The following is a 27,799-nucleotide window of genomic DNA, read 5'->3' as shown; positions in this document are numbered from 1 at the left end:
TGAAAAGAATTCTCTTAAAATAAAAATACTTTTTTTTTTTTAAAGTTTTTAATTACTTTCACACATTCTATGCTGGAGAGACTTATATTTTAACGTTTTTATGTTAAGGATTGGTTAGCAAATATTAAGAAAAAAATGCCTTCTTTGATAAATATAGCGAAACTAGTTTAAATTCCTTCAAAACTAAATTAAAATTTTTTGTTTTCAAAATCATATTTAATTTAAAGTTTTTTAATTTAAAAAAAATGTTTCTCTAACAAAAAAAATCAGTTATTTAATAATAGCAGTTAAATGGTTTTTTTTACAACTTACATTTTCTGAATAAACATCACATAAGTGACATCAAAAAATAACTTAAACATTCTAAAAGATAACAAGTTCTGCTTAGCATAAAATTGCTGAAACCGTACACAAATTGCCATTTGGTACCTAAAATTTGTGCAGCTTAATGCTTCTTAACAAGATCTGAGATCAACCTATTGCAAATTGTCGAGATCTGTCGAGACTGCAAATATTCTCTGGCAGCAGACATAAAACTCATCAACATATTGTTGAGAATTTTAGTATTGTATATTATAATCCAAATTGATACTTTGATTATTTGAACACATAAACATGTACTAATTGATAAAATGTAAATCAGGAGCCTTTTATAAAGTACTATAGGCTAATAGAGGAAAATATCCCTGTTCCTTGTGTGAAGGGACACCATTATTATTGCTAGAAATCTTAAAACTTTGAGCTAGAAAATTGCTATACACTTTATTACTAAACTGGATTCTCACAAAAAAGAATGAAAGACTTTTAGGTGATTTAAATAAAAATATACAGAACTATATAAGCTGGTGGGACTTGTAAATCATGTCATCATTTCTAACCAACTTGTGGCCTAAGTTTGAGATATAGGTTTCAAACTTAGGGTATAATAAAAGGATACTGCCTCTATTAGAGTCTCTGTAACAGTTCCACTAGGTAATTTGTGGAAAATTTGGAAACAGTTTGGATCCTTATTATAAAGATGACATTTAAGCATTCACACAATTATACATGGTTGCCCAAGAATACTGTATAAAAGACTTATATAATAGTATATCTCTTTTTGCATTTAGTAATATTGTTAGCCCCGGTACATTTTTTGGCATTTCACAATAGTTTATACATAATACTTTTCTCTAAGAGATGTTATTGATATAAAAAGCAACTTTTTTTTAGAAATATGTTCTATATTGTATTATAGAAGAATCTGACTGTCACTTGGAAAGTACATATTATTTCAGCACATTTAGAAGACTTTTTTATTCTGATTCACTCCCAACAAGGCTGCAAGCAACCACAATTAAGTTGGCAGTTACTAGAAAAAAAGAATAGAGTTATAGAGCAAGGAAAGACTTGAAAAGTTGAAGGTTGTATGAGTCAGAAAAATATGAAGATGAGAGAGAGTTCCAAAGGGTTAAAGTGCATGGTAAGAAACTAGACGTATATATACGCCTAGTTTCTTTTCTTGCACTTCAACCAATTTCCTAGTATTTATAGCACGCAGGGATACAGTAAAAGAATAATACTTTGCTGAAGTGAGAATGAGTTTTAGTTGATGGAACTAGAGATTATAGCTCCTTTGAGAAGCGACCATGATAGTATTTGTAGAAAAGAGAAAGCGATGCAACTTTACAACAATGGAAAGAGGCTCAAGCTTAACAGATAAAGTGGGTCCAACTATGTTTACAATACATTTATGGACCTTGTCTAAAAGAGAAAAAGCATCATTAGAAGTACCATTCCAAATATGACAACAGTATTCCATACAGGGATGAATAAGAGATTTGTAGAGGTAGAGAATGAAATCAGGAGAGAGAAAACGACAAGCACGATAAAGAAAATACAAAATGTTGTAGATTTAATAAATGTAACATGTAACATAAAACCTAATAAACATTGTATTATCACCCACTTTTAATTTTAGTACTGATTTAATAAAACATTTATTATCTTAAAAAAAAATTTAAGAATGTTTTGCAGATTTATAAAGTGAATTTTCTTAAAAAACGCAAATCATTAGATTTTTTTCTAAAGCCATATAATTAAAATACATTATATTAGTGACCTAAATTGATTAAAACTTCCATGCTCATATCATTTTATACATAAAATACATTTGTAAACTGTGTATCAATAGTTTATGTTACTTAAATTGTCTATTTAAAGTCACAAAAAAAAATCACCCAATGATTCTCTTGTATAATACCAAAATCATAAGTTAAATGTCAATAATTTTTTGTTTTGTTTTTATTCCTCAATTCAATATGCTTTTTTATAAAAGAAACTATTTATAACTTAAAAACATTTACAGTAAATTTAAAATTTGAAATCTCAGCACAAATAGTTGGTTGTTTGTCAAAAAAAAAAAGAAGCTTTATATTTTCTAGTGTAAATAGTTAAAAATTAATAAATTTATTTTAAAAATGTTTGTATGTTTACTTTTTAGCCTAGTCATCAGATTTAAGCAAATAAAAACTGTGAATTAAAAGTGTTACATGAAAAGAATCAAAAAAATACTAAGCTTAAAAAAAGACAAAACAAAGATGGGAACAAGATTTTTTTTTTAAATTGCAACAGAAATAATGAGAAAGTCTCTAAAATGGCAAAAAGGCAAATCTATTGTGAAATTGAATCACTCTAAATATTAAAAGAAGAGATAAAGAAAAATATATGAAACTCTGAAACAAGATTACATTAAAAAATACTAAAGTTTTTTACTGAATAAATTTCTAACATCAAACTATTTACTTCCTAAAAAACCACATATCAATTTGATGGAAAATTAGCATCATAATAATAATTTAGATCTTTCTATATTTATGAATGGTAATGCACTCGATGAGTCATCTAATCTTCATCTTCTAGGATTAATTCTTACTTCCGATCCTTTTTTGAAACCATATATCAAATCGATTGAAAATTAGCATCTGCTAAGGTTCAAGCATCAAAGAGTTAGCTTCTCTTGTGCCATCTACTAAAATTCATTATCTTGTTACTCGTCATTCATTTACTGTGACTGTCCTTAAGAGGTCCAAAAATTCTTACTTGTCCAGTTTTTTTCCTTGAACATCATTTCTTTGGAATTCGCTTCCTTCATCTTGTTTTCCTGATTCATATAATTTTCAATTTTTTAAGTTGTCTGTCAATCGTTATCTTGCTCTATAAACTTCATCTTTTCTTTTCCAGTAACTTCCAACTTTAATAGTGGTTGCAGGCAGACTTGTTGGAAGTAAAGATGTTGAAAAAAAAATCTTTTAAGTTTGCATCTCTTTATTGTGCTCACCACTTTCTTACTCAGGATTCTATTCTTTATCTCTATAAATCTCAAATCCGTTTTTGTACTGTTGACATATCTGGGGCAGATCTTCCAATGACGACTTTTCTCTTTTAAACAAGGTGCAAAAATACATTTTAAGCATAGTTGGACCTATTTTTGCAGCCAACCTCCGACCATTATAACATAATTGTAATGTTACTTCTATTTCTCTTTTCTATGAATACTATAATGGGCACTGCTCTAAATAGCTAGTACCTCTTGTGCCATCTACTAAAATTCATTCTCGTGTTACTCATCATCCAATTAAGTCTCATCCTTTTACTGTGACTGATCCTTTTTTCTTTTTTTCAAATATTAATTCTTTGGAATTCGCTTCTTTCATCTTGCTTTCTTGATTCATGTAATTTAAAATCTTTCAACTCATCAGTTAATCGTTATCTTGCTCTATAAACTTCATCTTTTCTTTTTCAGTAACTTTCAACCCTAATAGTGGTTACTTGCAGCTTTGTTGGAATTGAAGATGTTGAAAAAAAAATAATTAAAAATTACTGTTAAAAATTTACTGACTTAAAGAGAAAAACTAAAATAAACAACTCTCCTAAACAAAATTATTAAAACACAAAGAAATTTATAGTGTTTTCTAAACACCATTACTTTTATGTGTTAGACAAAAACATGGATGCTTAAGCCTAAAAATGCTTAAAAATAATCTTAAAATATAAATCTTAAATATCATTAAAAACTTAACAAAAAATTTATAAATATTATCTCAGTGTAAAACTTAAATAACATTTTTTGGTGGGCAGAGATAAAAAATCCTAAAAAACATTTTTTGGTGGGCAAGGGACAAAAGAGATAAATTAAAAGTCATACTAATTGCAAGACAAAAATATTTAAAGAACTCGAAATTTTAAGATTTAAGTGATATGATCACCACAAAGACCACAAGTCTCAAGTAACTGCCTTTTTTTAGAAATTTACAGTTTATGTCTAGATCCAGATCCTGTCTAGAGCCAATACCCTTAAAGCAGCTTTGTAAACTATTGAAACAAATTTTAAAAATTCTAAATACATTAAAATTTTAATATAAGATAAAAGTTGTTTTTTAATTAAGAATAAAATAAAAATTTGCATGTCGTGTATCTGTTGGATAGCTGACATAGTTGATAGCATTGCTGACTTCATGGTTTTTAAGAAAATCTATTTTTTGACCTGTAATCATAATTTAAAAACTTTTAAAAACAAAGTTTGGGTGAAATAATTCTTATTGGAGAAAAAGGAAAGTTATGTCGAAAATAGAGAATTTTTTAACTCTACTTTTGCATATATATATATATATATTTGCATATATATATATATATATTTGCATATATATATATATATACATATATATATATATATATATATATATATATATATATACATACATATATATATATATATATATATATATATATATATATATATACACACATATATGCATATATACATATATATACATATATATATATACACGTATATACATATATATACATATATATACATATATATACATATATATATATATATATATATATATATATATATATATATATATATATATATATATATATATATATATATATATATATAATTAGGGTGATGCAAAATTTTTAGGTTCAAAACTTTAGTTGTCCTCAAGCTTGCTCTTGTTCTATATGACAATAGTAATTATTTTCCAAAATTTGAATCAAATCGGATGATAATTAGGGGTTACCATGTTTTGTCACATTTTGGAATGAGGTTAAAAAAGTAAAAAAAAAAATCATTTTTTTAATTATTTATTATCAATTACTTTTTATTATATGGTGGATTGTGGATGTTTAATGTTAAACAAACGATAATATAGTACTAAACTACTATGTAATTACACTAGGCAATAATAGATCAATCGTTTTCATCATTCAAGAGTCATCTTCATCAGGGTAGACTTTGATGCAACTGAAAATTCCTTCCGGTAAAGATCAACCAATCGAAGAAGAAACTGCTTTTGGTTTTCATCTTTCGTAACGCTTTTGTTGAAGGATGTTATAAGTGCTATGCCTCGTTCCGCACATTCGTTGACGACCTTCATTTGACGAACCTTGTGCTTCATTTCAAGATATGTTGAATCCATTTACCATTCTAAAAATTCTTTCATTAAAAATGATTCAGCTTTTTCTTTGCCATTCTTCAAAATTAGATTGAAAAGTTCTCATTACGGTCAAGATTCTGCTCTATTATTGTGCAGGCACCAATGTTAAACCCAGTGTTGGATGAAGTAGTGTCAAAAACCAGTCCCTGAACAAGTTCTTCCAATCTCCAACCTTTAAGAGCCCTCATGCAAGCATAAGCCTGTTGCTCACCTGTACCTCGATCAATCTTTGGAACGCCCAGCAATTTTTCCACCCCACCACCAGTCACAAGGATGGCAATTCTATCCACTTTTTTTTGACCACCAGTGATATCAGGTAAGAGCTTTCCATCCAAATGCAGAAGAAGTGGACCATCAGGAGAGAAATCAACCTTGTCAGCTGTAGTCAGCGTTTCACAAACAGATCGCCTTTCTCTGCGGATTGTGCTGTACGACAATGATAAATCTTTTAGAGAGTGACCAAGAGCTTGAGCAACTGTTCCAATCACGAAGAGTGCACGGCGATCAGAAATATTAACACAATCAAGAGACGATACGACATTATTTGTTAGAACTTTCATCTTCTTTTTCGTTGAACCACTTGTGCTCAGTGTGCTGGAAGCGGAAGGAGTCTGATATTCATCATCATCCAAGGAACTTGAGCTACTTTCACTCACAATGTCAACTTGAGCTACTTTCACTCACAATGTCAATGATAAATGAGAAATGAGTTCTGTTTTTTCCATCAGTTACGCTTTACTGCTTTGACGCCTCAATTCCATTTTAGTTTCTCGGACTCGTTTCCGTGCCTCCCTAGCTGTTAAATTCCGATCAATTCCTGCTATGCTACAACTTAATGGATCTTCTTGCTGCTGATGTAAAAATGCTTTATCTTTATCGTTTTTCATAACTTCTGATGCATTTTTGGTTGATATATCAAAAAGTTCTGAAAGGTCAGCACGGAAAAGTCCTTCTTTCATTTGACAGCTGTCCAATTTTGATCGTCGGTGTTTTTTCAGCAACAGATATTCATCATAAAGTTTTTTTAACTTTCTTTCTGCATTGTCAACTCTTTGAGTTAGAATTCTTCCTCTCTCCCATATAACAAGAACTGCTTCAATTGTTGCCCGAATACTTTTTTTAACTTTTTGTTTCTCTTCTATATGATGGAAGAGCAACCTCCAAAGAACATCCCCTCTTGAAGGAGGTCTGGCAGTCAACAGAGTTTGTGTAGATTTACCAACAAGCCACACCACAGCAGAAGATCTAGTGGTTGCCATATTAATTTCTATTTAAAATATATTGTTATATATATATATATAAATATATATATATATATATATATATATATATATATATATATATAGATCTATAGTTTGTTGGCTTTGGGAAGAGCGGAAGGAAAAAAGTGATTCTTACGCCAACATATACGTCACTTTTAATTACTTTTAACTTTCGTCCAACATTTCCGTGTTGGACGAAAGTAAAAACCATTAATTTAATTACAAATTAATCGTTTTTTAAAAAAACCACAAAAACGCAAATTTAATTGACCGGAATGTTTTTAAAACGTTTTGAATGTTTTTAACAATATAAACAATGTTTTTATTTTTATTTTTTTTAATAAAATGTTTTTATTTTTATTTTTTTTAATAAAATGTTTTTATTTTTATTTTTTTTACTGTAAATCATGCGCGGAGTGATGCTACATCGACTATCTTATAGCCTGACTCGCAAGGGAGTGCTGCTACATCGACTGACAAATAGCCTGACTCGCAAGGGAGTGCTGCTACATCGACTGACAAATAGCCTGACTCGCAAGGGAGTGCTGCTACATCGACTGACAAATAGCCTGACCCGCAAGGGAGTGCTGCTACATCGACTGAGGGTTTGGTTGGGGCAGGCAGTCTATCATTATTAAAAAAAAAAAATTCCGGTCTTGCATTTTAATTTTTACTTTTTGTCAACAAAATATGGAAAAAACTTTCGGACAACATCTAAGGGTTTTATATATATATATATATATATATATATATATATATATATATAACTTTTGGTACACATGATCCTAGGTAATAAAGAAACGCAGGCAACATTGAGGAGAATGCTTTTTGCGAACTTTTTTTTCTATTACAATTTGAATTATCCAAATATATATATATATATATATATATATATATATATATATATATATATATATATATACATATAAATATATATATATATGTTTATATTTTTTAACTCTACTTTTGCATATATATATATATATATATATATATATATATATATATATATATATATATATATATATATATATATACATATATATATATATATATATATATATACATATAAATATATATATATATATGTTTATATTTTTTAACTCTACTTTTGCATATATATATATATATATATATATATATATATATATATATATATATATATATATATATATATATATATATATATATACATATATATATATATATATATATATATACATATAAATATATATATATATACATATATATATGTATATATATATATATATATATATATATATATATATATATATATATATATATATATATATATGTTTATATTTTTTAACTCTACTTTTGCATATATATATATATATAAATATATATATATATATATATATATATATATATATATATATATATATATATATATATATATATATAAAATCCAATCCCAGACCCTACAAAAAGTTTGTCATAGAAATGGTTTATAATAAAATAGTTTTGAAATGCAAAACAAAAATTAATTACAGCATGTTCCATTATTAATGCAAGTAGCGCTTCAGCTGATTCGCGAACTCTGAATGAAACTGGTTTTAATTCTTTATCCCCTATATAAATAAAAAAAAATAAAATTAATAACAAATTTAAAAAACGTCAAATGAAAATTTTGAAGGAACATAGAAAATTGCTAATCAAAAATAAAAAAAGAAACCTTTTAGAACATTTGTTACTTCTGCAAACCGACCCTAATGTGTTTAAAAAAATGCATTGTATAAAATGTTTTCATAACAAAGTGTATAAGTTTATACTTAAAAAGTAAAACTGAAGGTTTCACAATTATAAAAAATAGAGAATTAAAAAAAAAAGATTTTTTAAATGAAACAATTTTGATACAATATACAAACAAAACAAAAAAATATTTAAGTTTTTTCTTTAACTACACACAAATAAGTATAAAAAATAAGGTTACTTTTGATTTATTCCCTGAAATTCCTAATTCAATCACCTCCATGACTGAAGTAAGACATTGCTTTAAAAAAAAAAAAAATGGCTTGTTAGACTTACAATAAAATATTAATTGTTCATTATCTTTAGTTATTATTTTTTTTCATATTTTTGTAATAAAGAGTGCTTGCACCATATTTTGCACCATATTAATTATAATATGTTATGTTGTTAATTATAATATTGCTAAATTAAAAAAAAAACTTTTTTACACTATACATTATCATCAAGAAGCCAAGAGTGACTAACAACCCACACACTAATGCAAGAAAATGTTGCAACTATAACTGAATGTAAATCTTTAGAATGTGATGGAGGAGGTTGCTTAGCTTGAAACTCGATGTAATCACAAAGCCATTTCAACGTTTTTCTTGCAACTTTTTTATCTGAAAAAAGAAAATTTAACAATAATATTCTAATAATTTAACAATAATATTCTAATATGTAATAATATTCTAAACTATTCATACAATTTCAAAGACCATTGAGATAGCAATTATTTAATTACTTAAAACAGCCATAAAACAGCCTATGCAATTACACATGTGTCTAAAGTTTTATTATTTTTGTATTTACAAATTTTATATAAAAAGCACTTAACCTTAAAGTGTTTTTTTTGTGTTACATTTGTGTTATATAGCAGATAATTTATTTTTAATAAAATCAATTTCAAAGTTATCCAATCGCAAATTATCCAAAATCAATTCTTTCTCAATAATTAATTCTAACCTGATTCTAACCACCTCATATCTATTAACCTGATTCTAACCACCTCATTTCTATTAACCTGATTCTAACCACCTCATATCTATTAGGTATATGACAATATGATTTGTGCTATTTTTTACAATATAAAATTATTTTATTTATAATTATTTAGATCTCTGAAAAACACAATATAAACTCCTGAAAAACAAAAAAATTAACTCAATTTCTTATCTCTGATGATTTTTTACACAAAACATGCGTAATCATTATTAATCACCGCATAGATTCTTACCCTCTACATTTTTAAAATTTTAAACATCTTTTTATTTATATTTTATACTTTATAGACACCACTTTATTTTATTTTACACTTTATAGGCACCATATTTTTTTGTTAGAAACTTTTCTGTAATTGATTTATAGTAATTTATTAACTAATCAGTTTTTTATATAATTTGGTTAATATTTGCAAAGTAATAAAATGTTTAGCTTGTAAGCATTTTATAAAGCAACAGCTTAAAAGACCAGATGGTGTATGACTCCTAATTTTATAATGTACAATTCACACTTAAAATATTGTTAACTTTACAATACTTTAAGTGTGCATAGTGCAATGTACATTATACAATTAAGAGTCACACACAATCAAAGCTATTAATTTTATAGTTGAGGTAATGAAATTATAAATAAGTACACTGACAACGACTGTTGTCAGAGTAGAAGTATCGCATAAATTTAAAATAATAAAAAGAAACCAATGAAAAGCTTAAACTATTTTCAGAAACTCGTGTTGGGGTCCCAACCCACTGTTTGGGAACCACTGATTCAATCTTTATAAGGTAATTTAAGGACTTTCAGGGAGGTTTTTTAAAAACTTTCAAAGTCTTGAAAAATGCAATGCAAACGAAAACGTCAACTATATTTCTATTCTCCTAATGTGGCAGTTTGAAAATGTATCATGGTAATGCTCAGTGTATAATTAAATTTGTAGTTCTAAGGGGCAAATTAAGTGATCACTAATTGCAATGGGCAAAAGCAATTTAGTGATCTCAAAAGCATATTACTTGAAGCAACCACCGTTGCTCATTTTTACATTCCTGGGCAAAAAATTTTATGAAAAAAATTTTGTGTCAACATTGTCATAACACATTGTCATGTGTTATGACAACCTGGTCAGACAAATATTATCTTTGTTTATTTGTCTGACAGGTCGAACCACAAGTATCACCAAGAAATGCTTGTCTTTAAAGGTTGTTTATTAGTATTTGCTTTTGAAGTAAATATAAATTATTTTTGGCACAAAAAACAGTAAGAACTGTTATCTTGTATATGTGTTACCTGGATAAACATCTGTTTTATACAAATAATATTTTATACAAATAAATAAGTTAGTTATGAGAGTCTTGGTGAATATTTGTTACAGTAAATTTTTTTCTGCAAAATTTTTACAATATGGCAAATTTGAGTTTATTCACCCGCCTTGGGTTCATTTGGAAACTAAAATTAGTCAATGGTAAGCCCAGCTTTTTATTCTGCATGTTTAGATGCCTCTTCTTTTACCATTAGATTAGCAAATTCATTTGCAACCAATAAAAATCAAGGTCAAACATTCAATAGAGTTGGTGTTAACCTTATACCAAGTTAAACAACTCATAAGTTACGCCAATTTGAATAATTTACAAGAATATAGCATACCTACAAACTTTATATTGAGTTGAGCCATGCCAGATAAAAACTCTAAAGCAGCTAATGTTAGAGCAAGGTCACCTCTCCATTTTCCAGCAAACATCAATTTTTGACACAAGAGGTCTGACATGGAGCAAAATAATCCTTTGGTTGTCATAATATCTATGATTAAAAAAAAAAAAAATTATACGAGCTTTCTAAGCTTTCATTAAATCTTTACAATAGGTACTTAACACTTGAATGATATCAATAATTGGATGTATTGGCCATAAAAATAACAAAAAATGTTTTTTAGTAAAGAAAAAAATTGCTTTTAAAATAAAACATTAAAATCAAACAAACAAAAAAAATCACCATTAGAATCTCCTAACAATCCAATATTATCTTCAGTAGTTGTTGCGTCGTTGTTTGTTGATGAATCAGCTAAATCAATAAGTTTTGAAGTACTACCAGAAGTCTCGGGCTCATCTAAAATAATAGATGGAATGGTTTTCCCTTTAGAGCTATAGAGCTCATGATTATGCAGCTCAACTTGCATGGCATCTTCCATCAATAATTTTGCACCTAAAAAACATAATGTAAAATCACAAAAATCATAATACAAAATATAAAACATAAAAAATCACAAAAACTAAAATTACAAATACAAAAATACAAATAAATAAAACCTCCGAGGAGCATTTGAGTGTTCATCGGATTTGTTTCCACTTCGATAGCTTTAACTAAAAGTCTTGTAACTCGCGGATGCAAAGAAATGAATGCAATTTGGGGCAAATGGTTGTTGGCTGTATCAGAACTATTAACTTTTTCTTGACATAAAGCTTCATAAAAAACAATTGAAAAAATACAAATATTTTATCAAAATAAGCAAGTTATGTCTTAATAAGTGTTTTAACAAACTAAAATCTGCAGCAACAGCTAACAGCAACTTAAATTGTACAGCCACAGAGTCATCCTATGGAAAACTTTAATTTATCTATTAAAACTATCAATCAAACTTTATTTACCAGTCAAAACAAATTTTTATTAAGAAAATAAAAAAAACTGCCTCAAATTTTTGTGGCTTTACTAAAAAGAATTTTTTGTTTTTATTTTTTATGATTCCTAATTATTTATAGGCTGGCGTCTGTGGGATGAAATTCAATCACTTTCTTTAGACACATTGAGTAACTATGTTCTGAAAGGACCAACTTGCATTTTAAGTATCATAGAATCTAAAATAAAAAGATCCCACTCTAAAAGTGTCTCAAGCGGCCAGTATAGACCCCCAAAATGACCCATTATCATGTCTATCGTGTGCTATCGATTTCATTCGGTTTCTTATAAAATATTTTGCAGAACAGTTTTTACAAAAGATTTATACGAATTTTTGGTGTAGAAAACAATTCTGTAAAATAAAAACCTCATAAATATTAGTAAACAAATTTCTTTCTAGTTAAACAAAATGAATGCATGTTCTATTCACTTTGAAGGTTTTTCTGACGATTTGATTTTAATTTCTAAAAAAAGACTTTTATTTATTAAACATGCCTAAAAATTATGGTTACTTTATCCTGGATATAAACAACACTTGGTTAGGTTATTTGTTAATATTCAGCTTCTTCGTATGCCATATAATGTATGGTATATGCCATACATTTTCTGTTTAAAGAGGAAGTTTATATGTATATATATTTATATATATATATATATATATATATATATATATATATATATATATATATATATATATATATATATATATATATATACATTTATATATATATATATATATATATATATATATATATATATATATATATACATTTATATATATATATATATATATATATATATATGTATATATACATTTATATATATATATATATATATATATATATATATATATATACATATATATATATATATACATTTATATATATATATATATATATATATATATATATATATATATATAAATTTATATATATATATATATATATATATATATATATATATATATATATATATATATATATATATATGTATATATATATATATATATACGTGTGTGTGTGTTTGTGTAAAGTTACTTTTTAAATAAAACAGAAAACAAATTTTTTTTTAAATCTTTTTGAATAATTTCTATTAGAGAAATTCCAATCACCTTCACTAAAGTCTCTTAAACCATTTTCATCATGCTCATTTTTCATCAACAGGTAGCTTTATCTTGTGGCATTACTTTTGAGTATGAACCAAATGGAATGGTGTTTTGCCACATTGCTTGCTATAAATTGTTAACTGATAAAACAAAAACTGAGAGAGCTCAAAAATTAGCAGAGAAAGACCAAGGTAAGTTAAAAACCAACTTAAAAATCAAAAACAACCTTTAAATATTTCAGTTTCCTCAGCAAAGAAAACGCGATCGTCACAAGTTTTAAAATAAAGTAGCAGTAGATCAGCCATTCTCTCAGATATATGTATTATTTGCAAGAAAAATGAAAAATTTGTATGTATTTAGTCTAGCAGTATTACTATTTTATAGCTTAATTTTTATATTTTTTAAAGGAGGTTTGCTGAAGTTAAATTAGTTACCAAGTTTATTTTAATAATACTACATTTATTGATTAACCAGGCAGATAATGTATTGGTAACACTACCTCTGAAATCACAGGTTTAATTCTTAATAACACTTTGAGTTGCTGTATAGTAGTAGTAGTTTATTTTGATATATCTAGTTATTTAGTTTTATGAAGTTTGAATTATTTAGTTGTATTTTGTGTGCCTATAGATCTCTTTATGAACAATCATTTCTTATACTATCTAAACAAATAGAGAAACAGCTTTATGATGATGGAGAAAGTCTTTCAGTGTCTGATATTTTTTCTTTATTTTCAAAATTTGTGAAATCAGCAGAAAGTCTTGAAGCATCTAAGTATAACAAAGCTAGGTTGAAAAGGAGAGTACAGCAAAAATTTCCAGATTTAATATTTTATAGCCCAGATATTAAAGCAATAAGTGAGATAGTTTATCATTCAAATATCAATATTGGGTCAGTTATCAAGTCTGCAAATAGTACAGTTAAAGAACAAAATAGCAGTATTATAGATTCAGATTTCAGTGATGAAGTAAATTATAGTGATCAAGCATCGTATTCTAGTTAAAAAAAACAGTTGTAAATTCTTTGCAAATATATTTTGCAGCACTAGAATTAAATTTGAAATGTGCAGATGAACTTGTAGCAGTATTTAATTTTTTAGCATGGACATTTGGGCTTTCAGATGAGTCAACATCCAAATGTAAAGTAAAACTAGATGTAAAAGATAGAGTAGAAGTTTTAAGCATTGTGCAGGATCTTATTTTCTTACATTTAAAAAGAAAAAACTTACCTCCGAAACATGGCTACTAGACAAATTACAGGATCAAAAAAGCTTATAAGTATTCAAAACGGTTTTGGAAACAGTGAATCGAATTCAGTTGTTAGATCACATGAAACAGGATTGGCTAAACTTAATATAAGTGATGATATTATTATTGGTTCAAATATTAACCATGGTCACTTTACCACACTTGTATGGGACAACATTGACTTTGGAGAGGAAACTTGTTCAGGTAGTGGAATGTCGCACATGGCTAATGGGATTATTATAGAAATAAAGGTGGAAAACCCTAATATTGCATCAAATCAATCTGTGATTAATATTAAAAAAAGTGAACGGTCATTGCCTAACCCTAATATAGAGATACCACAATATATTTTAGGGCAGAAAAAGTCACCAGAATTATATTTCCCAAAGAATCCAATTTCAATTAAAAATGAAAGAATCCAATTTCAATTAAAGAGAATGACCATATAATAGATCAACCTTTTATAAGACTTATAACCTTTGCTTATATCTTATGTAAGGATAATGGTTCCGATATTTTGCTTCCTGGACAGACAGGCTTCAAAACCCTTCTTCAAGCGAAGCATTTAGATGAATCTAATGTTGGTTACTTACCTATAATCAATGCACCAGTTACTGAAATTTTAACAGTAAATGAAATTCTTCAGAAAAGTATTGCAATAGCAGATAAGTTAGGATTGCATCATATTGTGGTATTTGATGAAGCATTATATGCTGAAGCTCAATAAGTAAGATGGAGAAACGTTATGTTAATGGAGCGTATTATCATCTGTATTGGTGATTTTCATGCAGCAATATCATACATTAGTGCTATAGGTAAACGATTTACAGTTTGCAGGTATTAATTTCTTATTGCTTTTATTCACGCTAATTTCATCATTTACTATTCAAATTTATTTTTTTATTGTAATGCTTTCTGTTTAGACTTTTACTATTTTGAAATTTATTTTATTTAAATTTTTAGTATGTTTAGGTAGGAGTTTTACATTTGTTTTGACAGCAAAACTAGTGGCGTCCTAAAGAGAACAGCATAGAGGAGGGTGGGGTGAAATATGTCCTTTTGCTGACTAAAGTTCTATTTTATTAAGGTCTTTAAAAAAATACAGTTCCTCGGTTTTTTATATTAGCTGACAGATCTACATTTGCCTACAGGTTTTCGTAGTCCACTACACCCCCGTTGAGACAGCCCTTAGAAAAAAAATCACTCTCTTTTTTTACAGGATATTCTTATTGAATCTGGTGTTGTACCATCTGGCTCTTTGAATGGAGTGTTATGAGGGAAGCACTATAATCGTTCAGTATATGCCTATAAAATCTTATACGAAGCCTTACAACGATTAAGACTGCATTCATTCACTAAAACATTGAATTTAAATGAACTGGATTGCCTCAATACTCATATTGCAATGCTGAGAGAGAAATTTCCCAATCAGTTTACAGATCATCTAGTAGAGGATGAATACTTCTCAATCTTTGCAAGGTATTTTTGTTTCCTTTCTTTTTTCTGAAGCACTTTTGAAACTGTGCTTTCTATTAACTGTCATTTTAAGACAGTGTGAATCCACAATTTTTTTTGCTGAAAATATTAAAAAAACCCTGCAGTTTCTAATCATTTTGCTAAATTTTCATATTTTTTTACTATTATTTTGTTATAGATGATTTTATTCTTGAATTAAATCAACAGTCACCAATGTTTGCATTCTGGTCATCTTTTATTGAAACAATAGAACTGTTGTTATTGTTCATTAGTGCTACATGCTGCGGTGATTGGAACCTTCATTTGTCAACTACCAGATCAATTTTACCTTGGTGTTTTAGCTATGATCAAGTTAACTATTCAAGGTATCTTTCAGCATATAGGTAAGAAATGACATTGCTCAACAAAACACATTGTTTGTAATAGAAAAATTAATTATAAAATTTAAATACAATTAAAATGTGGTTTCTCATAGGGGTTCAACATGAGCTATCAAACATATTTTTTTATCAAACATAATTTTTTCGATAAAACTGTAAAATAATTGTTTAAGCATTAAATCTTCTAAATTTTATCGCAAAAATTGTAGTTTTTTTTTTATATAGTTGTATAATTCTTGATACAGTAGGTGATTATAAAAATTATATGATTAGAACAGAAATATTTTTGGATCCGCTTTATTTTATTTTTTCTCAAAAAAACCTAATAGATTACCCCAATTAACAATTAAAAGTTATTTAGCCCTTATTATTATAAGATGTGAAACGAATGCTAATAATAAAATTCAAGATTCGAAAAATAAAAAAAATACTTTGATCTACTGTTCTTAATGTTAAAAATAGCATTGAAAAAAAAATTTAATTAATAATTTAGTATCATTATTTTGCCCTAAACCCTAAATTTATATCTGTTACCGTTTTGGAGTTTTTAAAGTTAAAAGTATTCTTAAAATCACGGTATGGGAAAATATGACCCTAATCATATTTTCTGTATTCACCAACGTTACAAAAGTAAATAGTAATAAATTAAGATAAGTAGTTGTCAATTGAATCAATTCTTTAGGTACAGAAAAGACCTTGATCAGCCTAGAATACTAAAAGATGAGGATAATGTCCAAAATGTGATGAGTACCATTGATGCAATGATAAATCCATTTACTATTGAAAGCAAAGAACTACTCAATATCTCAACAGGTTCTATTGCTCCCACTGATATTGAATCTGATCTTCGAAATGCCCATGATATTGTTGATAAACAGTTTACTTCATTCGTAAAGAGAAACTGTTGTGTGAAGATCTTGATATATTTTTAACAATAAAGCAAAATATTTTGAAAACATTTGCTAGCTTAAAGCAGGTAACAAAATCTAAGTCTTTAAATGGTAAACTAGTTACATTAAAAAATGACAGAGACCTATTTGCTAGGCTAGTGCTAATTGGTAAAGATAGAGAAGTCGATGTAAAGGCAATTTTAGTATATTCATTGAGAATGAATCCAATGCCTTTATCGACAATCACAGGGTCACTTGTAAAAACAGACAACACGCTACTCATTAATGCTATCGCAATTTTACAAAGCTTAAAAGCAGTACCTGACACATTCAAGGAGCTAGCAAATGAAGTACTTAAACAAGTAATACAATTAGCTGCTTATAATAAACCATCTCGTGTTGATTTTGTATCTGATTGCTACCCATTAATTAGCACAAAGAATGCTGAAAGAGAAAAACGTACACAATCCGATGTACAAGCATTTACCATCTATAGTACTACTCAACAGGTACCAAAGCAGTGGAAAAAAATTATGTCTCTTGGACGAAATAGAGGAACTAATAAATTTTCTATACATGCTATGGTGTGATTGTGATCAACAAATTCTTGGCAACATAACTCTTTACATAACACACACAAACTTGTGTAACAAAATTCAGTCAATTAACAACCTTATTGTTGTAAGCGAAGTCCATGAGCTTGCCAGTGACCATGAAGAAGCTGATACTAGGTTGATTTTACATGCATCAGATGCGCCACTGCACTATCAAAATGTTGTAATTAGAAGTCCTGATACCAATGTATTTGTTTGCTCTGTCAACTTGCCTTCCATCAACTATATATTTCAATTCTGGTGTTGGTAACAAACGCCGTATCACTAATAAATGTCTGTGATTTATATGGGGCTGAAGAAGAAGAATCAGTTAATGTAGCTTGTTACACATTATTTAAATCTGGTAAATTTAGCGAGAAAACGTTGCCACCGAATAAAGATTCACTTGTGCAACACATAAAAAAGCTAATTATGAAGCTTTTATAAGAAAAAGATCACATATAGCATTGATTAATCCACCAAGTCCTTTTGGAAATGGTTTGTTTAATGATCAAAATTCCATTGCCATATCTTGGATGGAATTGCCTGCTGCACCAGATTCGGTCCTTGATTTTGTTCATTGTTATTGCTGTAGTGATTGTTCCACAAAAAGATGTTCATGCAATAAAGCTGGTGTAATTTGCACAGATCTTTGCAAATGCAATGTCTGAAACAATAACCATCCCAAGGAGGAGGATAAAGAGCCAGACAAATTATCTGAGTCTGAGTCCGATAGTGATAGTAATATGGAATAAATGTTTACTTTTTTTTTCTATAACATTATTGTTTTTTTTATATTTTCGGACATTGAACTGTGAGATAAGCATTAACAGTAGTAATAAAAATAAAATTTTGGTTAATAATAAAATTTACATTTTAAATACAATACTTTTTTGAAGTGGAGCATAAATATGGTAACTGATAATTATCCGAAGAAAACAGTCCACAAAATTACAAAGGTGTAGTCAGTCAGGTTACCCATATCATAAATTGTCCAAAATTTTATATAATATTGGAAATTTATTGAGGAATACACTAACAAAATTTGAAATCACAAATATTATTTATTTGGGGGTAATAAAACAAAAAGCAAACTTAAGTTTTTTTTAGTTAGTAGAAACAGTCTTTGTTAAAATGACAGGATGGTTTTTATATACAGCAAATATTTGACCTCGGCTATCTGGTTATTGGGACTCTAAAAATCTGGGATCTTTTGGGTATTATATCAAATCATTTAGATCTTCAAAATAACGCTTTCGAAAATTAGTTACTAAATGTGTTTAATGAAAGTCTTTTTTCTAGAAGACATTTTTGCTAACAGATGCCGGCCTATTAGTTAACTAGACAAATACTTAATCACTATTAAAAATTTCATACTATTTTAAAGAGGTTTCTGGTTACACGAAGTTTTTTTGATTCAAGTACATTAAGTTCTGATTACATTTACATGTATTCAGAACTTAAGAGTTAGAAGTATTCTTAAATAATCTGCATAAATAACTGAAAATCTTGGGGGTGTAAAAACAACAGAGATTATTATTAAATGCCAAAATTTAAAATATAAAAAGAACTATTGTTTTTTAAGTTGAAATAATGCTAACCACATATACTTTTTTAACTCTATATGTGCTGACCGAGTCTAGAAATCATAAGTTTAACAATACTTTTTATAACAATAATTTACTCAAATACCCTCTTATACTTTAGTATAAAGGATATTTGAGTATATATTAGTATAGACATGTGAAAACAAGTTCAGTTTATATATTAAACAAATTGTTTCAAATGCGGGGACAATTTTCAGAACTTAACCATTAAATAGCAAGAAATTTTTTGATGAAATAAGAAATCTCTCCATAAACTTAATGAGAGCAAAATTTATAGAATATTTTTTCCTAGACTCCTTTTAACCATATTTCATATAATGAAAAAAGAAAAATTTTTTGCATGTTTAACTTTAAAAAATTTACTTTTGTCAACATCATAAATAACAAACTACCAATTAACCTTGTATAGGCAATGACATAAAGTGCAATGGTAAGCATATCATCGAAAGAAGGATCTGAATGCAAGACTGACGCAGCTCAACAATAGAGAAATCATATCTAAAATTAAAAAAGATTTTTAAAAATTGCTTAATTTTTGAATCAATCAACCATACTTTTACTTTACACTCCTTCACAGCAAAAAATTTTGATACAAAAAATATTGATACAAAAAATATTGATACAAAAAATATTGATACAAGGCTATATTCAAGCATAATGCTGAGTGTTATTCAAAAAATTAAACTTTTTTTTTGAAGATCAACATTAATTATGATAACAAAAAATTGAAAACTAAAAGTTAAAGATTTTTTATTCATTTATCAGTTTTTTCATCTATTATTTTAACATCATATCATATACTAGATTATAAGAGATTTTTTGATTTAGTTATTCAACTGAAAATAATGGTTGAGATTTCAAATCCTTATTGACTTGATAATTTCTAACTGCATGGGAAAACAAATTGAGCACAAGACTACAAGGGGTAGTCTTTTATACAATTTGCTTTCCCATGCAGTTAGGTACAGACCTAACTGCAAGAGGTACAGACTCTGCCTCAAATGGAGGCAGAGTCTGTACCTCTTGCTTAAAAAGGGAGTGCTTGAACATTAAAACAATTAATTTTTATAGATTTTAGAATTTAAAGCAGAAACATGGGAAAAAGACAAGTAAATGGGACAGAAAATTAAAAATTTAATAAAAAAAACTATTATGATGTACATACATCAACAGACAAATAGATAGAACATGCAAGAAGTACTGTTACACCGATTGAGGTGTAACAGTACTTCTTGCATGTGTAAACAGGTAGAACATATGAGGAGTGCTGCTACATCGACAGAGGGTTTTGGTTTAGGCACGCAATCTATCAATTAAAAAAGTATTTACAAATTTAAGTTTTTAAACTTTTCCTGGTCTTCTAAATTAATTTCTTTTAAAAAAAAACATAATAGTTATATTTATGGGAAAGATTAAAGACGACCATGCAAGAGCGTGTGTATATATATCAATATCATAAATGATATCTAAAGACACAAACTCTTAATATAATTTGCGTGCATTTATTCTTAATATATATATATACATATATATATATATATATATATATATATATATATATATATATATATATATATATATATATATATATATATATATACTATATATATATATATATATATATATATATATATATATATATATATATATATATATATATATATATATATATATATATATATATATATATATATATATATATATATATACTTTCAAAAAAGTATTTAAAATACAAATACTGGATCGAAAAAGTAATTAAAATACAAAATACACGCAAGGTATTTAAACTATAAAATAAAAAATACTCAATATAAAAGTATTTAAAATACAAAATATTCATGGAAAGCAAAATATAAAAAAAGTGCAATTAAAAGTGCTTTAAAGCAGCTAAAGTTTATAATGACAATATAATCTAATTTTAATGTTTGTTGGCTTTCAGTAACAACAATTGTTCAAAATGTTTATCTGATAACCAATTGCAGAATGGCACAGCAGTTAAGCTTTTTTAACACAGTTTCTTTTCCTCTGGAACCCATTGCAGTTTCAAATGAGGATGAGATGCAGCTGCAATTGCATAGATTTTGGATGAACTATTGTATTCAAACAAATGCGGAAACTGCTGATCAATATTTGAAATCAATCCCTCAATTAAACTTCCGCTGTGGATAACTTTTGGAACAAGCAACACAAGTTTCTTTCGAACTTACTGAACCATTAGCATGAGGAATCCCAGGATAGTAAACAACCCGGGTTGATATTTGACCGGGGCCAGATTTGATAATATGTAGCCGGGGCCAGGTTTGATAAAATATAGCCATATAAATACTAAAGTTTATATAAATATGAAAGGATATTGTATGCCAGCATCTAAATAAACAGCAAACATTTATGTTTATATCCATAATATGTATGCATAAAGTGCATCTCAGAAGCTTTTATTCCTTCTGGACTAAAAGTTTGGAAGCTTTTTTTCCTACTCTTCAAGTCAAACCTCATTCTACTCATTCAATACAACATATTATTTTCACCATCTTGAGCAACTGTTTTATTAATCATTTATTTCATCTTTTTTACAAGAACATCTCTCTTAAGAACAAATGTCCTTTTATTATTCCAAGAAGCCAATGTAAAAAAGTCCTGACTGATGTTAAGATCTGTTATTCTCAGTTTACTAAATCTTGTATCTTATACCAGATGTTAGGTTCTAGACATTTTTGGTTAGTCTTCAATGTCATAACTAAAGTAGTCTAACATTTAATCTTATTAATTATATAACATTTAATAATATTTAATTTTTAAAAAGTACTAAATAAGTGGTTCCAATTTTTCAAAACTCTAGAAGACACTTTGACCTCTACAACTATCCTACGATTAGTCTTCACTCTGTTATTAGTTTCTTTATATAAAGGTTTTGAGATTATTAAATTATTTCTTACTAACTGCAGTAATAAAGTTATTCTTGAAGGCCTACACTCTTCTTTATTTCAAGTAATTTTAAGGGGATCACAAGGTATCTTGTTGTACCCTTAAATCTTTGCTCCTGTATTGTTTCTTATCTACAATATCAATCATCAAGAAAATTTAATATCTAAAGTGACTCTATTTGTTGACGACTCAACCTTATACTCTTGTGTTGACAAAAAATTTTCACTTTTTGATTGCTAAGAAAAAGCAGCTGATTTTTAATCTGATCTCTTTTCTGTAACAGCCTAAGGTTTGCTGTGGCTTATGGATTTAAATTCCAATCTGCAACTTTTGTTAGACAAGAAAACTTATTTATTTACTGTAAAAAAATATTGCAAGAATGTTAGCATTCCTATACTGATGAATAACAAGCCTCTTACTCTCAGACAAAGTCTAAAAGCACATTGTAAATGTAATGCGGTCATGGTGTAGTGGTAGAACGCTCGCGTCATAAGCAAGAGGTACGATCCCCACCATGTCCCTGGTAGTACTGCACTTAACTTTTTTCTCTAAGTATAGAAAGTATAGAAATTACAGATCCAGAGAGCTAGTATTATTAAATAAATACATCAAAACAATGAAAACAAAAAATTTGATCAACAACTTACTCTTCAATACTATATAAGATACTATACTTATAAAAATTTGCATTTTTTTTGGTTTTTGTTTTACTATAAATATTTAAAAATAATCACGATCAGGTGCAAAAAATATACAGAAGTTGGGAAGTATAAAGAGCAACTTTGTTGACATAGTGACATGAGTGCGCTGTTGTAAATAACTACTTCAAAACATTTGTTAATAAAAAAACTTATAACAAATAGAAAAATTTTTAAGAGCACAGTCTTCACCAATTTATGAATCTTATGATTGCTCTCGCAAACATTATCTCAAGATGAGATAATCACAAGATCTGTATGTATGTATGTATGTATGCATGTATGTATGTATGTATGTATGTATGTATGTATGTATGTATGTATGTATGTATGGATACATGTATGTATGTATGTATGTCAGGGATGCGGAGTCCCAAAAGGACTCCGGATTTGAAAGTCACAAAAAGATTACTTCATACTAGTTTTTGGTATCCAGGAGCTCTAAAAATATAAATAAGTTTATGAACTACTGATAGGAAAAAAATTAAGACTTTTAAGTTAGAGGAACGATCATTTTTTGAACCCGGAGTCCGTAAGTATGATGGCGGCAAGGACTCCAGGCTTAAAAACAATAAGTTTCAAGTCATTAAATCTCATGAATTTTTTTCTTACAGCAGATCAAAAGTCAACAAACATGTTTAGAGCTTCTGGACACTACAGACTTGGAAAAAGTAGAGATATAAAGCTGGAGCCCTTTTGGGACTCCGCATCCCTGATGTATGTATGTATGTATGTATGTATGCATGTATGTATGTATGTATGTATGTATGTATGTATGTATGTATGTATGTATGTATGTATGTATGTATGTATGTATGTATGTATGTATGTATGTATGTATGTATGTATGTATATATAATAATAATAATAATAATAGTAACAATAAAAATGATAATAATAATAGCAATTTCCTCAACACACCCTAGGGCTAGCTCTGAATCAGGTACAGGGAGAACAATTTCTAAGGCCTGCAATACATGAGGTACCAACACTTGAACTCCTTGCAAGTCTAACTTGAATAAATCTTTTGCTGAAAGTAAAATGCTTCCTAATACCATCCCAGCACGAGTCTAAATTAAAAAATAATTGAAAAAGAAAACTTTAGCCACATGTTTTAAACATGATTCAGTTATGTATTTTAGTATTAATTTCAACCATTTTTGTACCTGTAATTAAATTAAATAAAAGGTTTTACTTTTGCTCGTTAACTTTAAATCTTAAACTATATGTTGGAAAATAAGTATTAATGAAACCAGGCAAGTTTACAGAGAAAAGAGAAGGGAGCTTATGTATGACATTAAATTTAAAAAAAAACTAAATATTTATTGATATAAAGTAAGATCATTTTACCATCTATATTGGATAATTTTATATGTATATAATTTTGCTGCCCCTTTACCATTTGAGTTCAATTTTAGAAAATTAAAAGATTAACTTAATTTTTTTTAAATTTAACTAGTTGCTTATTTTATTATTCCTTGTTTAGTATTTTTAAAAACAATACACATGATATTCTCTGGACCCTTTACATTAAAGCCTCTCTCTGTCCCAGTCTCTCTTAGTTAATTTCTGATTATATTTAATGAAAGAACAAAAAAATATATTTTATTTACACATTTGAAAGATAAAAACTGATTTTGTTTTCTATTGCACAGTGATTTTTAATAAATACATTAAAAAGTTAAAGAGATAAATTAGAAATAGAAAAACAGATAAATTAGAAAGGATTAAATTAATTTAATAACTTTCCCAAACACTTCATATAAAGCACATTTTTGGAGAAGAACACCAGCATACAAGACTTTATCAAAAGCCTTTGATATGTCAACCAATTACCTCACTGCTTCTATCTAATCCCCGTATTAAAACTTTTGTTACAACAGAGTCAGCAGCAGAACAAGAGAAACAAAATCTTGATTATCAGAGAGTTGTTATACTCAAGATGAGATATTAGAAAATATGTTGGTAAAAAGTCTGGACAATAGTTGGAGGTCAGAGCAATCTCTAGAGGTTTTAAAAATCAGAACCAATCAGATGTCATTTTGAGAAAAACAAAATTCAGTTAAGCAGTTTTTTGTTTAAACTTGTTAAACTGGATAGTAATAAGGAGTGATCAAAAGAACACTTTTGTTTCACTTTTTGTAAAAAAGTTTAAAATAACTTTAGCAGTGGAAGCAGGAATGATTTGGATGTCTAAAGGTGAATTAAGCTGTTTCTCTGCAATGACAGGAAGAGCGTGATCATTAGGTTCAAGAAATGAAATTTTTTTTGCCAATGCTTCTGCTTTATCACTGGTAATAAGATCAAACTCATGTATGAGAATGGAATGTCAGATTTTTTTAATGACACTGTTAAAGATTTTACAAGTCTTTAGAACCTAATTTCTGACATAATAGAATTCGATTTTGTAATCAATGATAAATTTTTTAATCAGAGATGAATAGACTTTATTGTGCATCCATTTCTTGCAATAATAAAAGACACTTGTTCTTTCAAGAACTTGCAAAAAAATTGAAAGAAACAATTAGAAATAGCAGCTGAACAAGCGAGAAAGCGAATAGAAAGGAATAGAATGTAGTAGCTTAATTCAAAATCGACAAGAAAAATTTAAAGTCGCCATGCTTGCCTGGTTCCAGAAGATCAAAAAAGAATATTTAATTTTTACAAAGAGAGACGAATGGCATCAGCCCAAAGACGGTCACAAAAGAAATCACAAAAAGAATCCCAGTCAGCTTTAAGGTAGTACTATGAGGTTAGATTTGATGTAGAAAAAGACAAGATGAAAGTTTTATTGAGATCATAGCATGATCCAAACCACCAAAAACAGAACAAGGAAAAACTAAGCACAATTTAGTAACAGAGACAAGACAAACTGTACAAGATCAAATCTTTTGTGATATTGCCTTATTTGTGAAGTCTTCTATAGTTCTACAACTATGGAGTTTGAAGTATCGAATGACAGCAAAGTAGAAAAACCAAGCACTCAGCCATTTTTTGCAATGATGTTAATCACAGTTTAAGTTGAAAAAAAAAAAAAGAAATTTGTCTATGCAACATTATGCAAATATAGAACAAGTTTGAGGGCATATTTCTGTTTTAAAACTTTACTTGAGTAAGTAATTTTTTCAACTAAATAAAAATATATTTGTACATTAAATAAAAAATACATTTATATTTAAATCGAAAAACTTAAAAATTAGTAAGACCAATATTTGAGGGGCTTTTTTTCAAAAGTTTTTTAATAAGTCTAAATATAATGTAAGCTGGTTTATTTTTATCTATTTCTTTTTCAAATTTTAATAGTATTGAACCATGGCCTACTATATTTACGGTTGTATACCTTACATTTTTGATGGGGAAATTAAGAGGCCTGTTTCGAAAGTTTTAAACAAAAAATACGCTAAAATATTATTTTTTTAAATGTTCTTCTTTCTGAATTTACTAACTTTTAAAGAATTTATATTAAAAATGGTCAACAAATGTGCTGCTATGGGTCAACAAATGTGCTGCAAAAAAATGTACATCAGGATACTTAAACAACAAACACAAACAAATTGCATTTTTTCATTTTCCAACAGACCAAAACTTAAATTAACTTTGGGTACATTTTGTCAACGTTCAGATTGGACTCAAAAAAAACATGTTTTATGTGAACTTCATTTTGAAGATAAATATATAATTAGAGGTGATAAATGCATCCTGAATTGGCTTTTAAAACCTAATCCTTTTAAGTATTCTTGTGAACTTTTGAAAAAAAATCATCTTTACCAGTTTTAAAAACTTCTCGAAATCCTCCTAAATTGAGAATATTCCAAAAAGATCAGTTTGAAATATTTAAGAAAAATGATACAACTACAAATGTACAAAATTTGAATGAAACAGTAGCACCACCAGGGTTTCAATTTAAACGATTTGAAGAAGGTGTTGTATTTTATAATATAGTATTTGATGAACAGAATCAATAACAGTTGACGTAAACCTAAATGTACGTTTGCAATACCAAGGAACACCACTTCCATTACCAAATTGGTTTGTTAAAGGACTTAATGCAAAACTTAATAAAGTATTACATAATAAAGTACTTAATTAGTATGCTAGAAAATTTTCCTTCTTATATGAGAAACTACCCATTAGAAAATCATGACACTATTTTAGATGAAATTAAAGATAGAGAGCTTTATCTGCCACATAGCAGGCCACCATATACAGCAGAGATGATTCGATATGCATTATTTTTACATGGTATACATCTTTACAGGCATACAAACTACTAATTAAAAAGTTCCCTTTAACATCAATATCTTTATTAAATAAAGTTCAACAAGGAGGTATCGATTCTATAAAGGCTTTAAAACTTCTACGTGAAAAAGGAAAAATTTCTCCTGATTGTATTATGATAATAGATGAAATGTATTTACAAAAAGCAGCACAATATCAAGGAGGAGAGTATATTGGTGCTGACGAAGAAGGTAACTTGTACAAAGGAATTGTCGCATTCATGATAATAGGACTAAAAAAATCTATTCCTTTTATTGTTAAAGCAATTCCAAAAGTTACATTCTCTGGAAATAGGAAAAAATAGCTGACAACCTTAAAAATCTAATAGGTGCTGGGTTCATTGTGCGTGGTATAGTTACCGATAATCATTCCACTAACGTTAATGCATTCTCATCATTAGTTACAATGTTCAAGTCTGAATCAAAATATCTTAT

General features: G+C 27.8%; 1 protein-coding gene across 1 annotated transcript in view; it reads right to left on the bottom strand.

The window, feature by feature from the left end:
• LOC100208898 (ral GTPase-activating protein subunit beta) overlaps positions 1 to 27,799 on the bottom strand; it is a 74,854-nt gene that overhangs the window by 36,464 nt on the left and 10,591 nt on the right. Inside the window, exons 4-12 of the mRNA XM_065805084.1 lie at positions 24,009 to 24,157; positions 19,865 to 19,962; positions 11,800 to 11,952; positions 11,486 to 11,695; positions 11,141 to 11,293; positions 8,957 to 9,123; positions 8,703 to 8,762; positions 8,445 to 8,478; positions 8,261 to 8,340 (exon numbers count right to left, since the gene is read on the bottom strand). Of these exons, the coding sequence (XP_065661156.1) occupies positions 8,261 to 8,340; positions 8,445 to 8,478; positions 8,703 to 8,762; positions 8,957 to 9,123; positions 11,141 to 11,293; positions 11,486 to 11,695; positions 11,800 to 11,952; positions 19,865 to 19,962; positions 24,009 to 24,157 (1,104 nt within the window). The remainder of the gene's footprint in view (positions 1 to 8,260; positions 8,341 to 8,444; positions 8,479 to 8,702; positions 8,763 to 8,956; positions 9,124 to 11,140; positions 11,294 to 11,485; positions 11,696 to 11,799; positions 11,953 to 19,864; positions 19,963 to 24,008; positions 24,158 to 27,799) is intronic.

Source organism: Hydra vulgaris, chromosome 09 (assembly GCF_038396675.1).
Source record: "Hydra vulgaris chromosome 09, alternate assembly HydraT2T_AEP".
Lineage (NCBI taxonomy): Eukaryota > Metazoa > Cnidaria > Hydrozoa > Anthoathecata > Hydridae > Hydra > Hydra vulgaris.
This window is presented reverse-complemented; position numbering and strand designations above follow the sequence as displayed.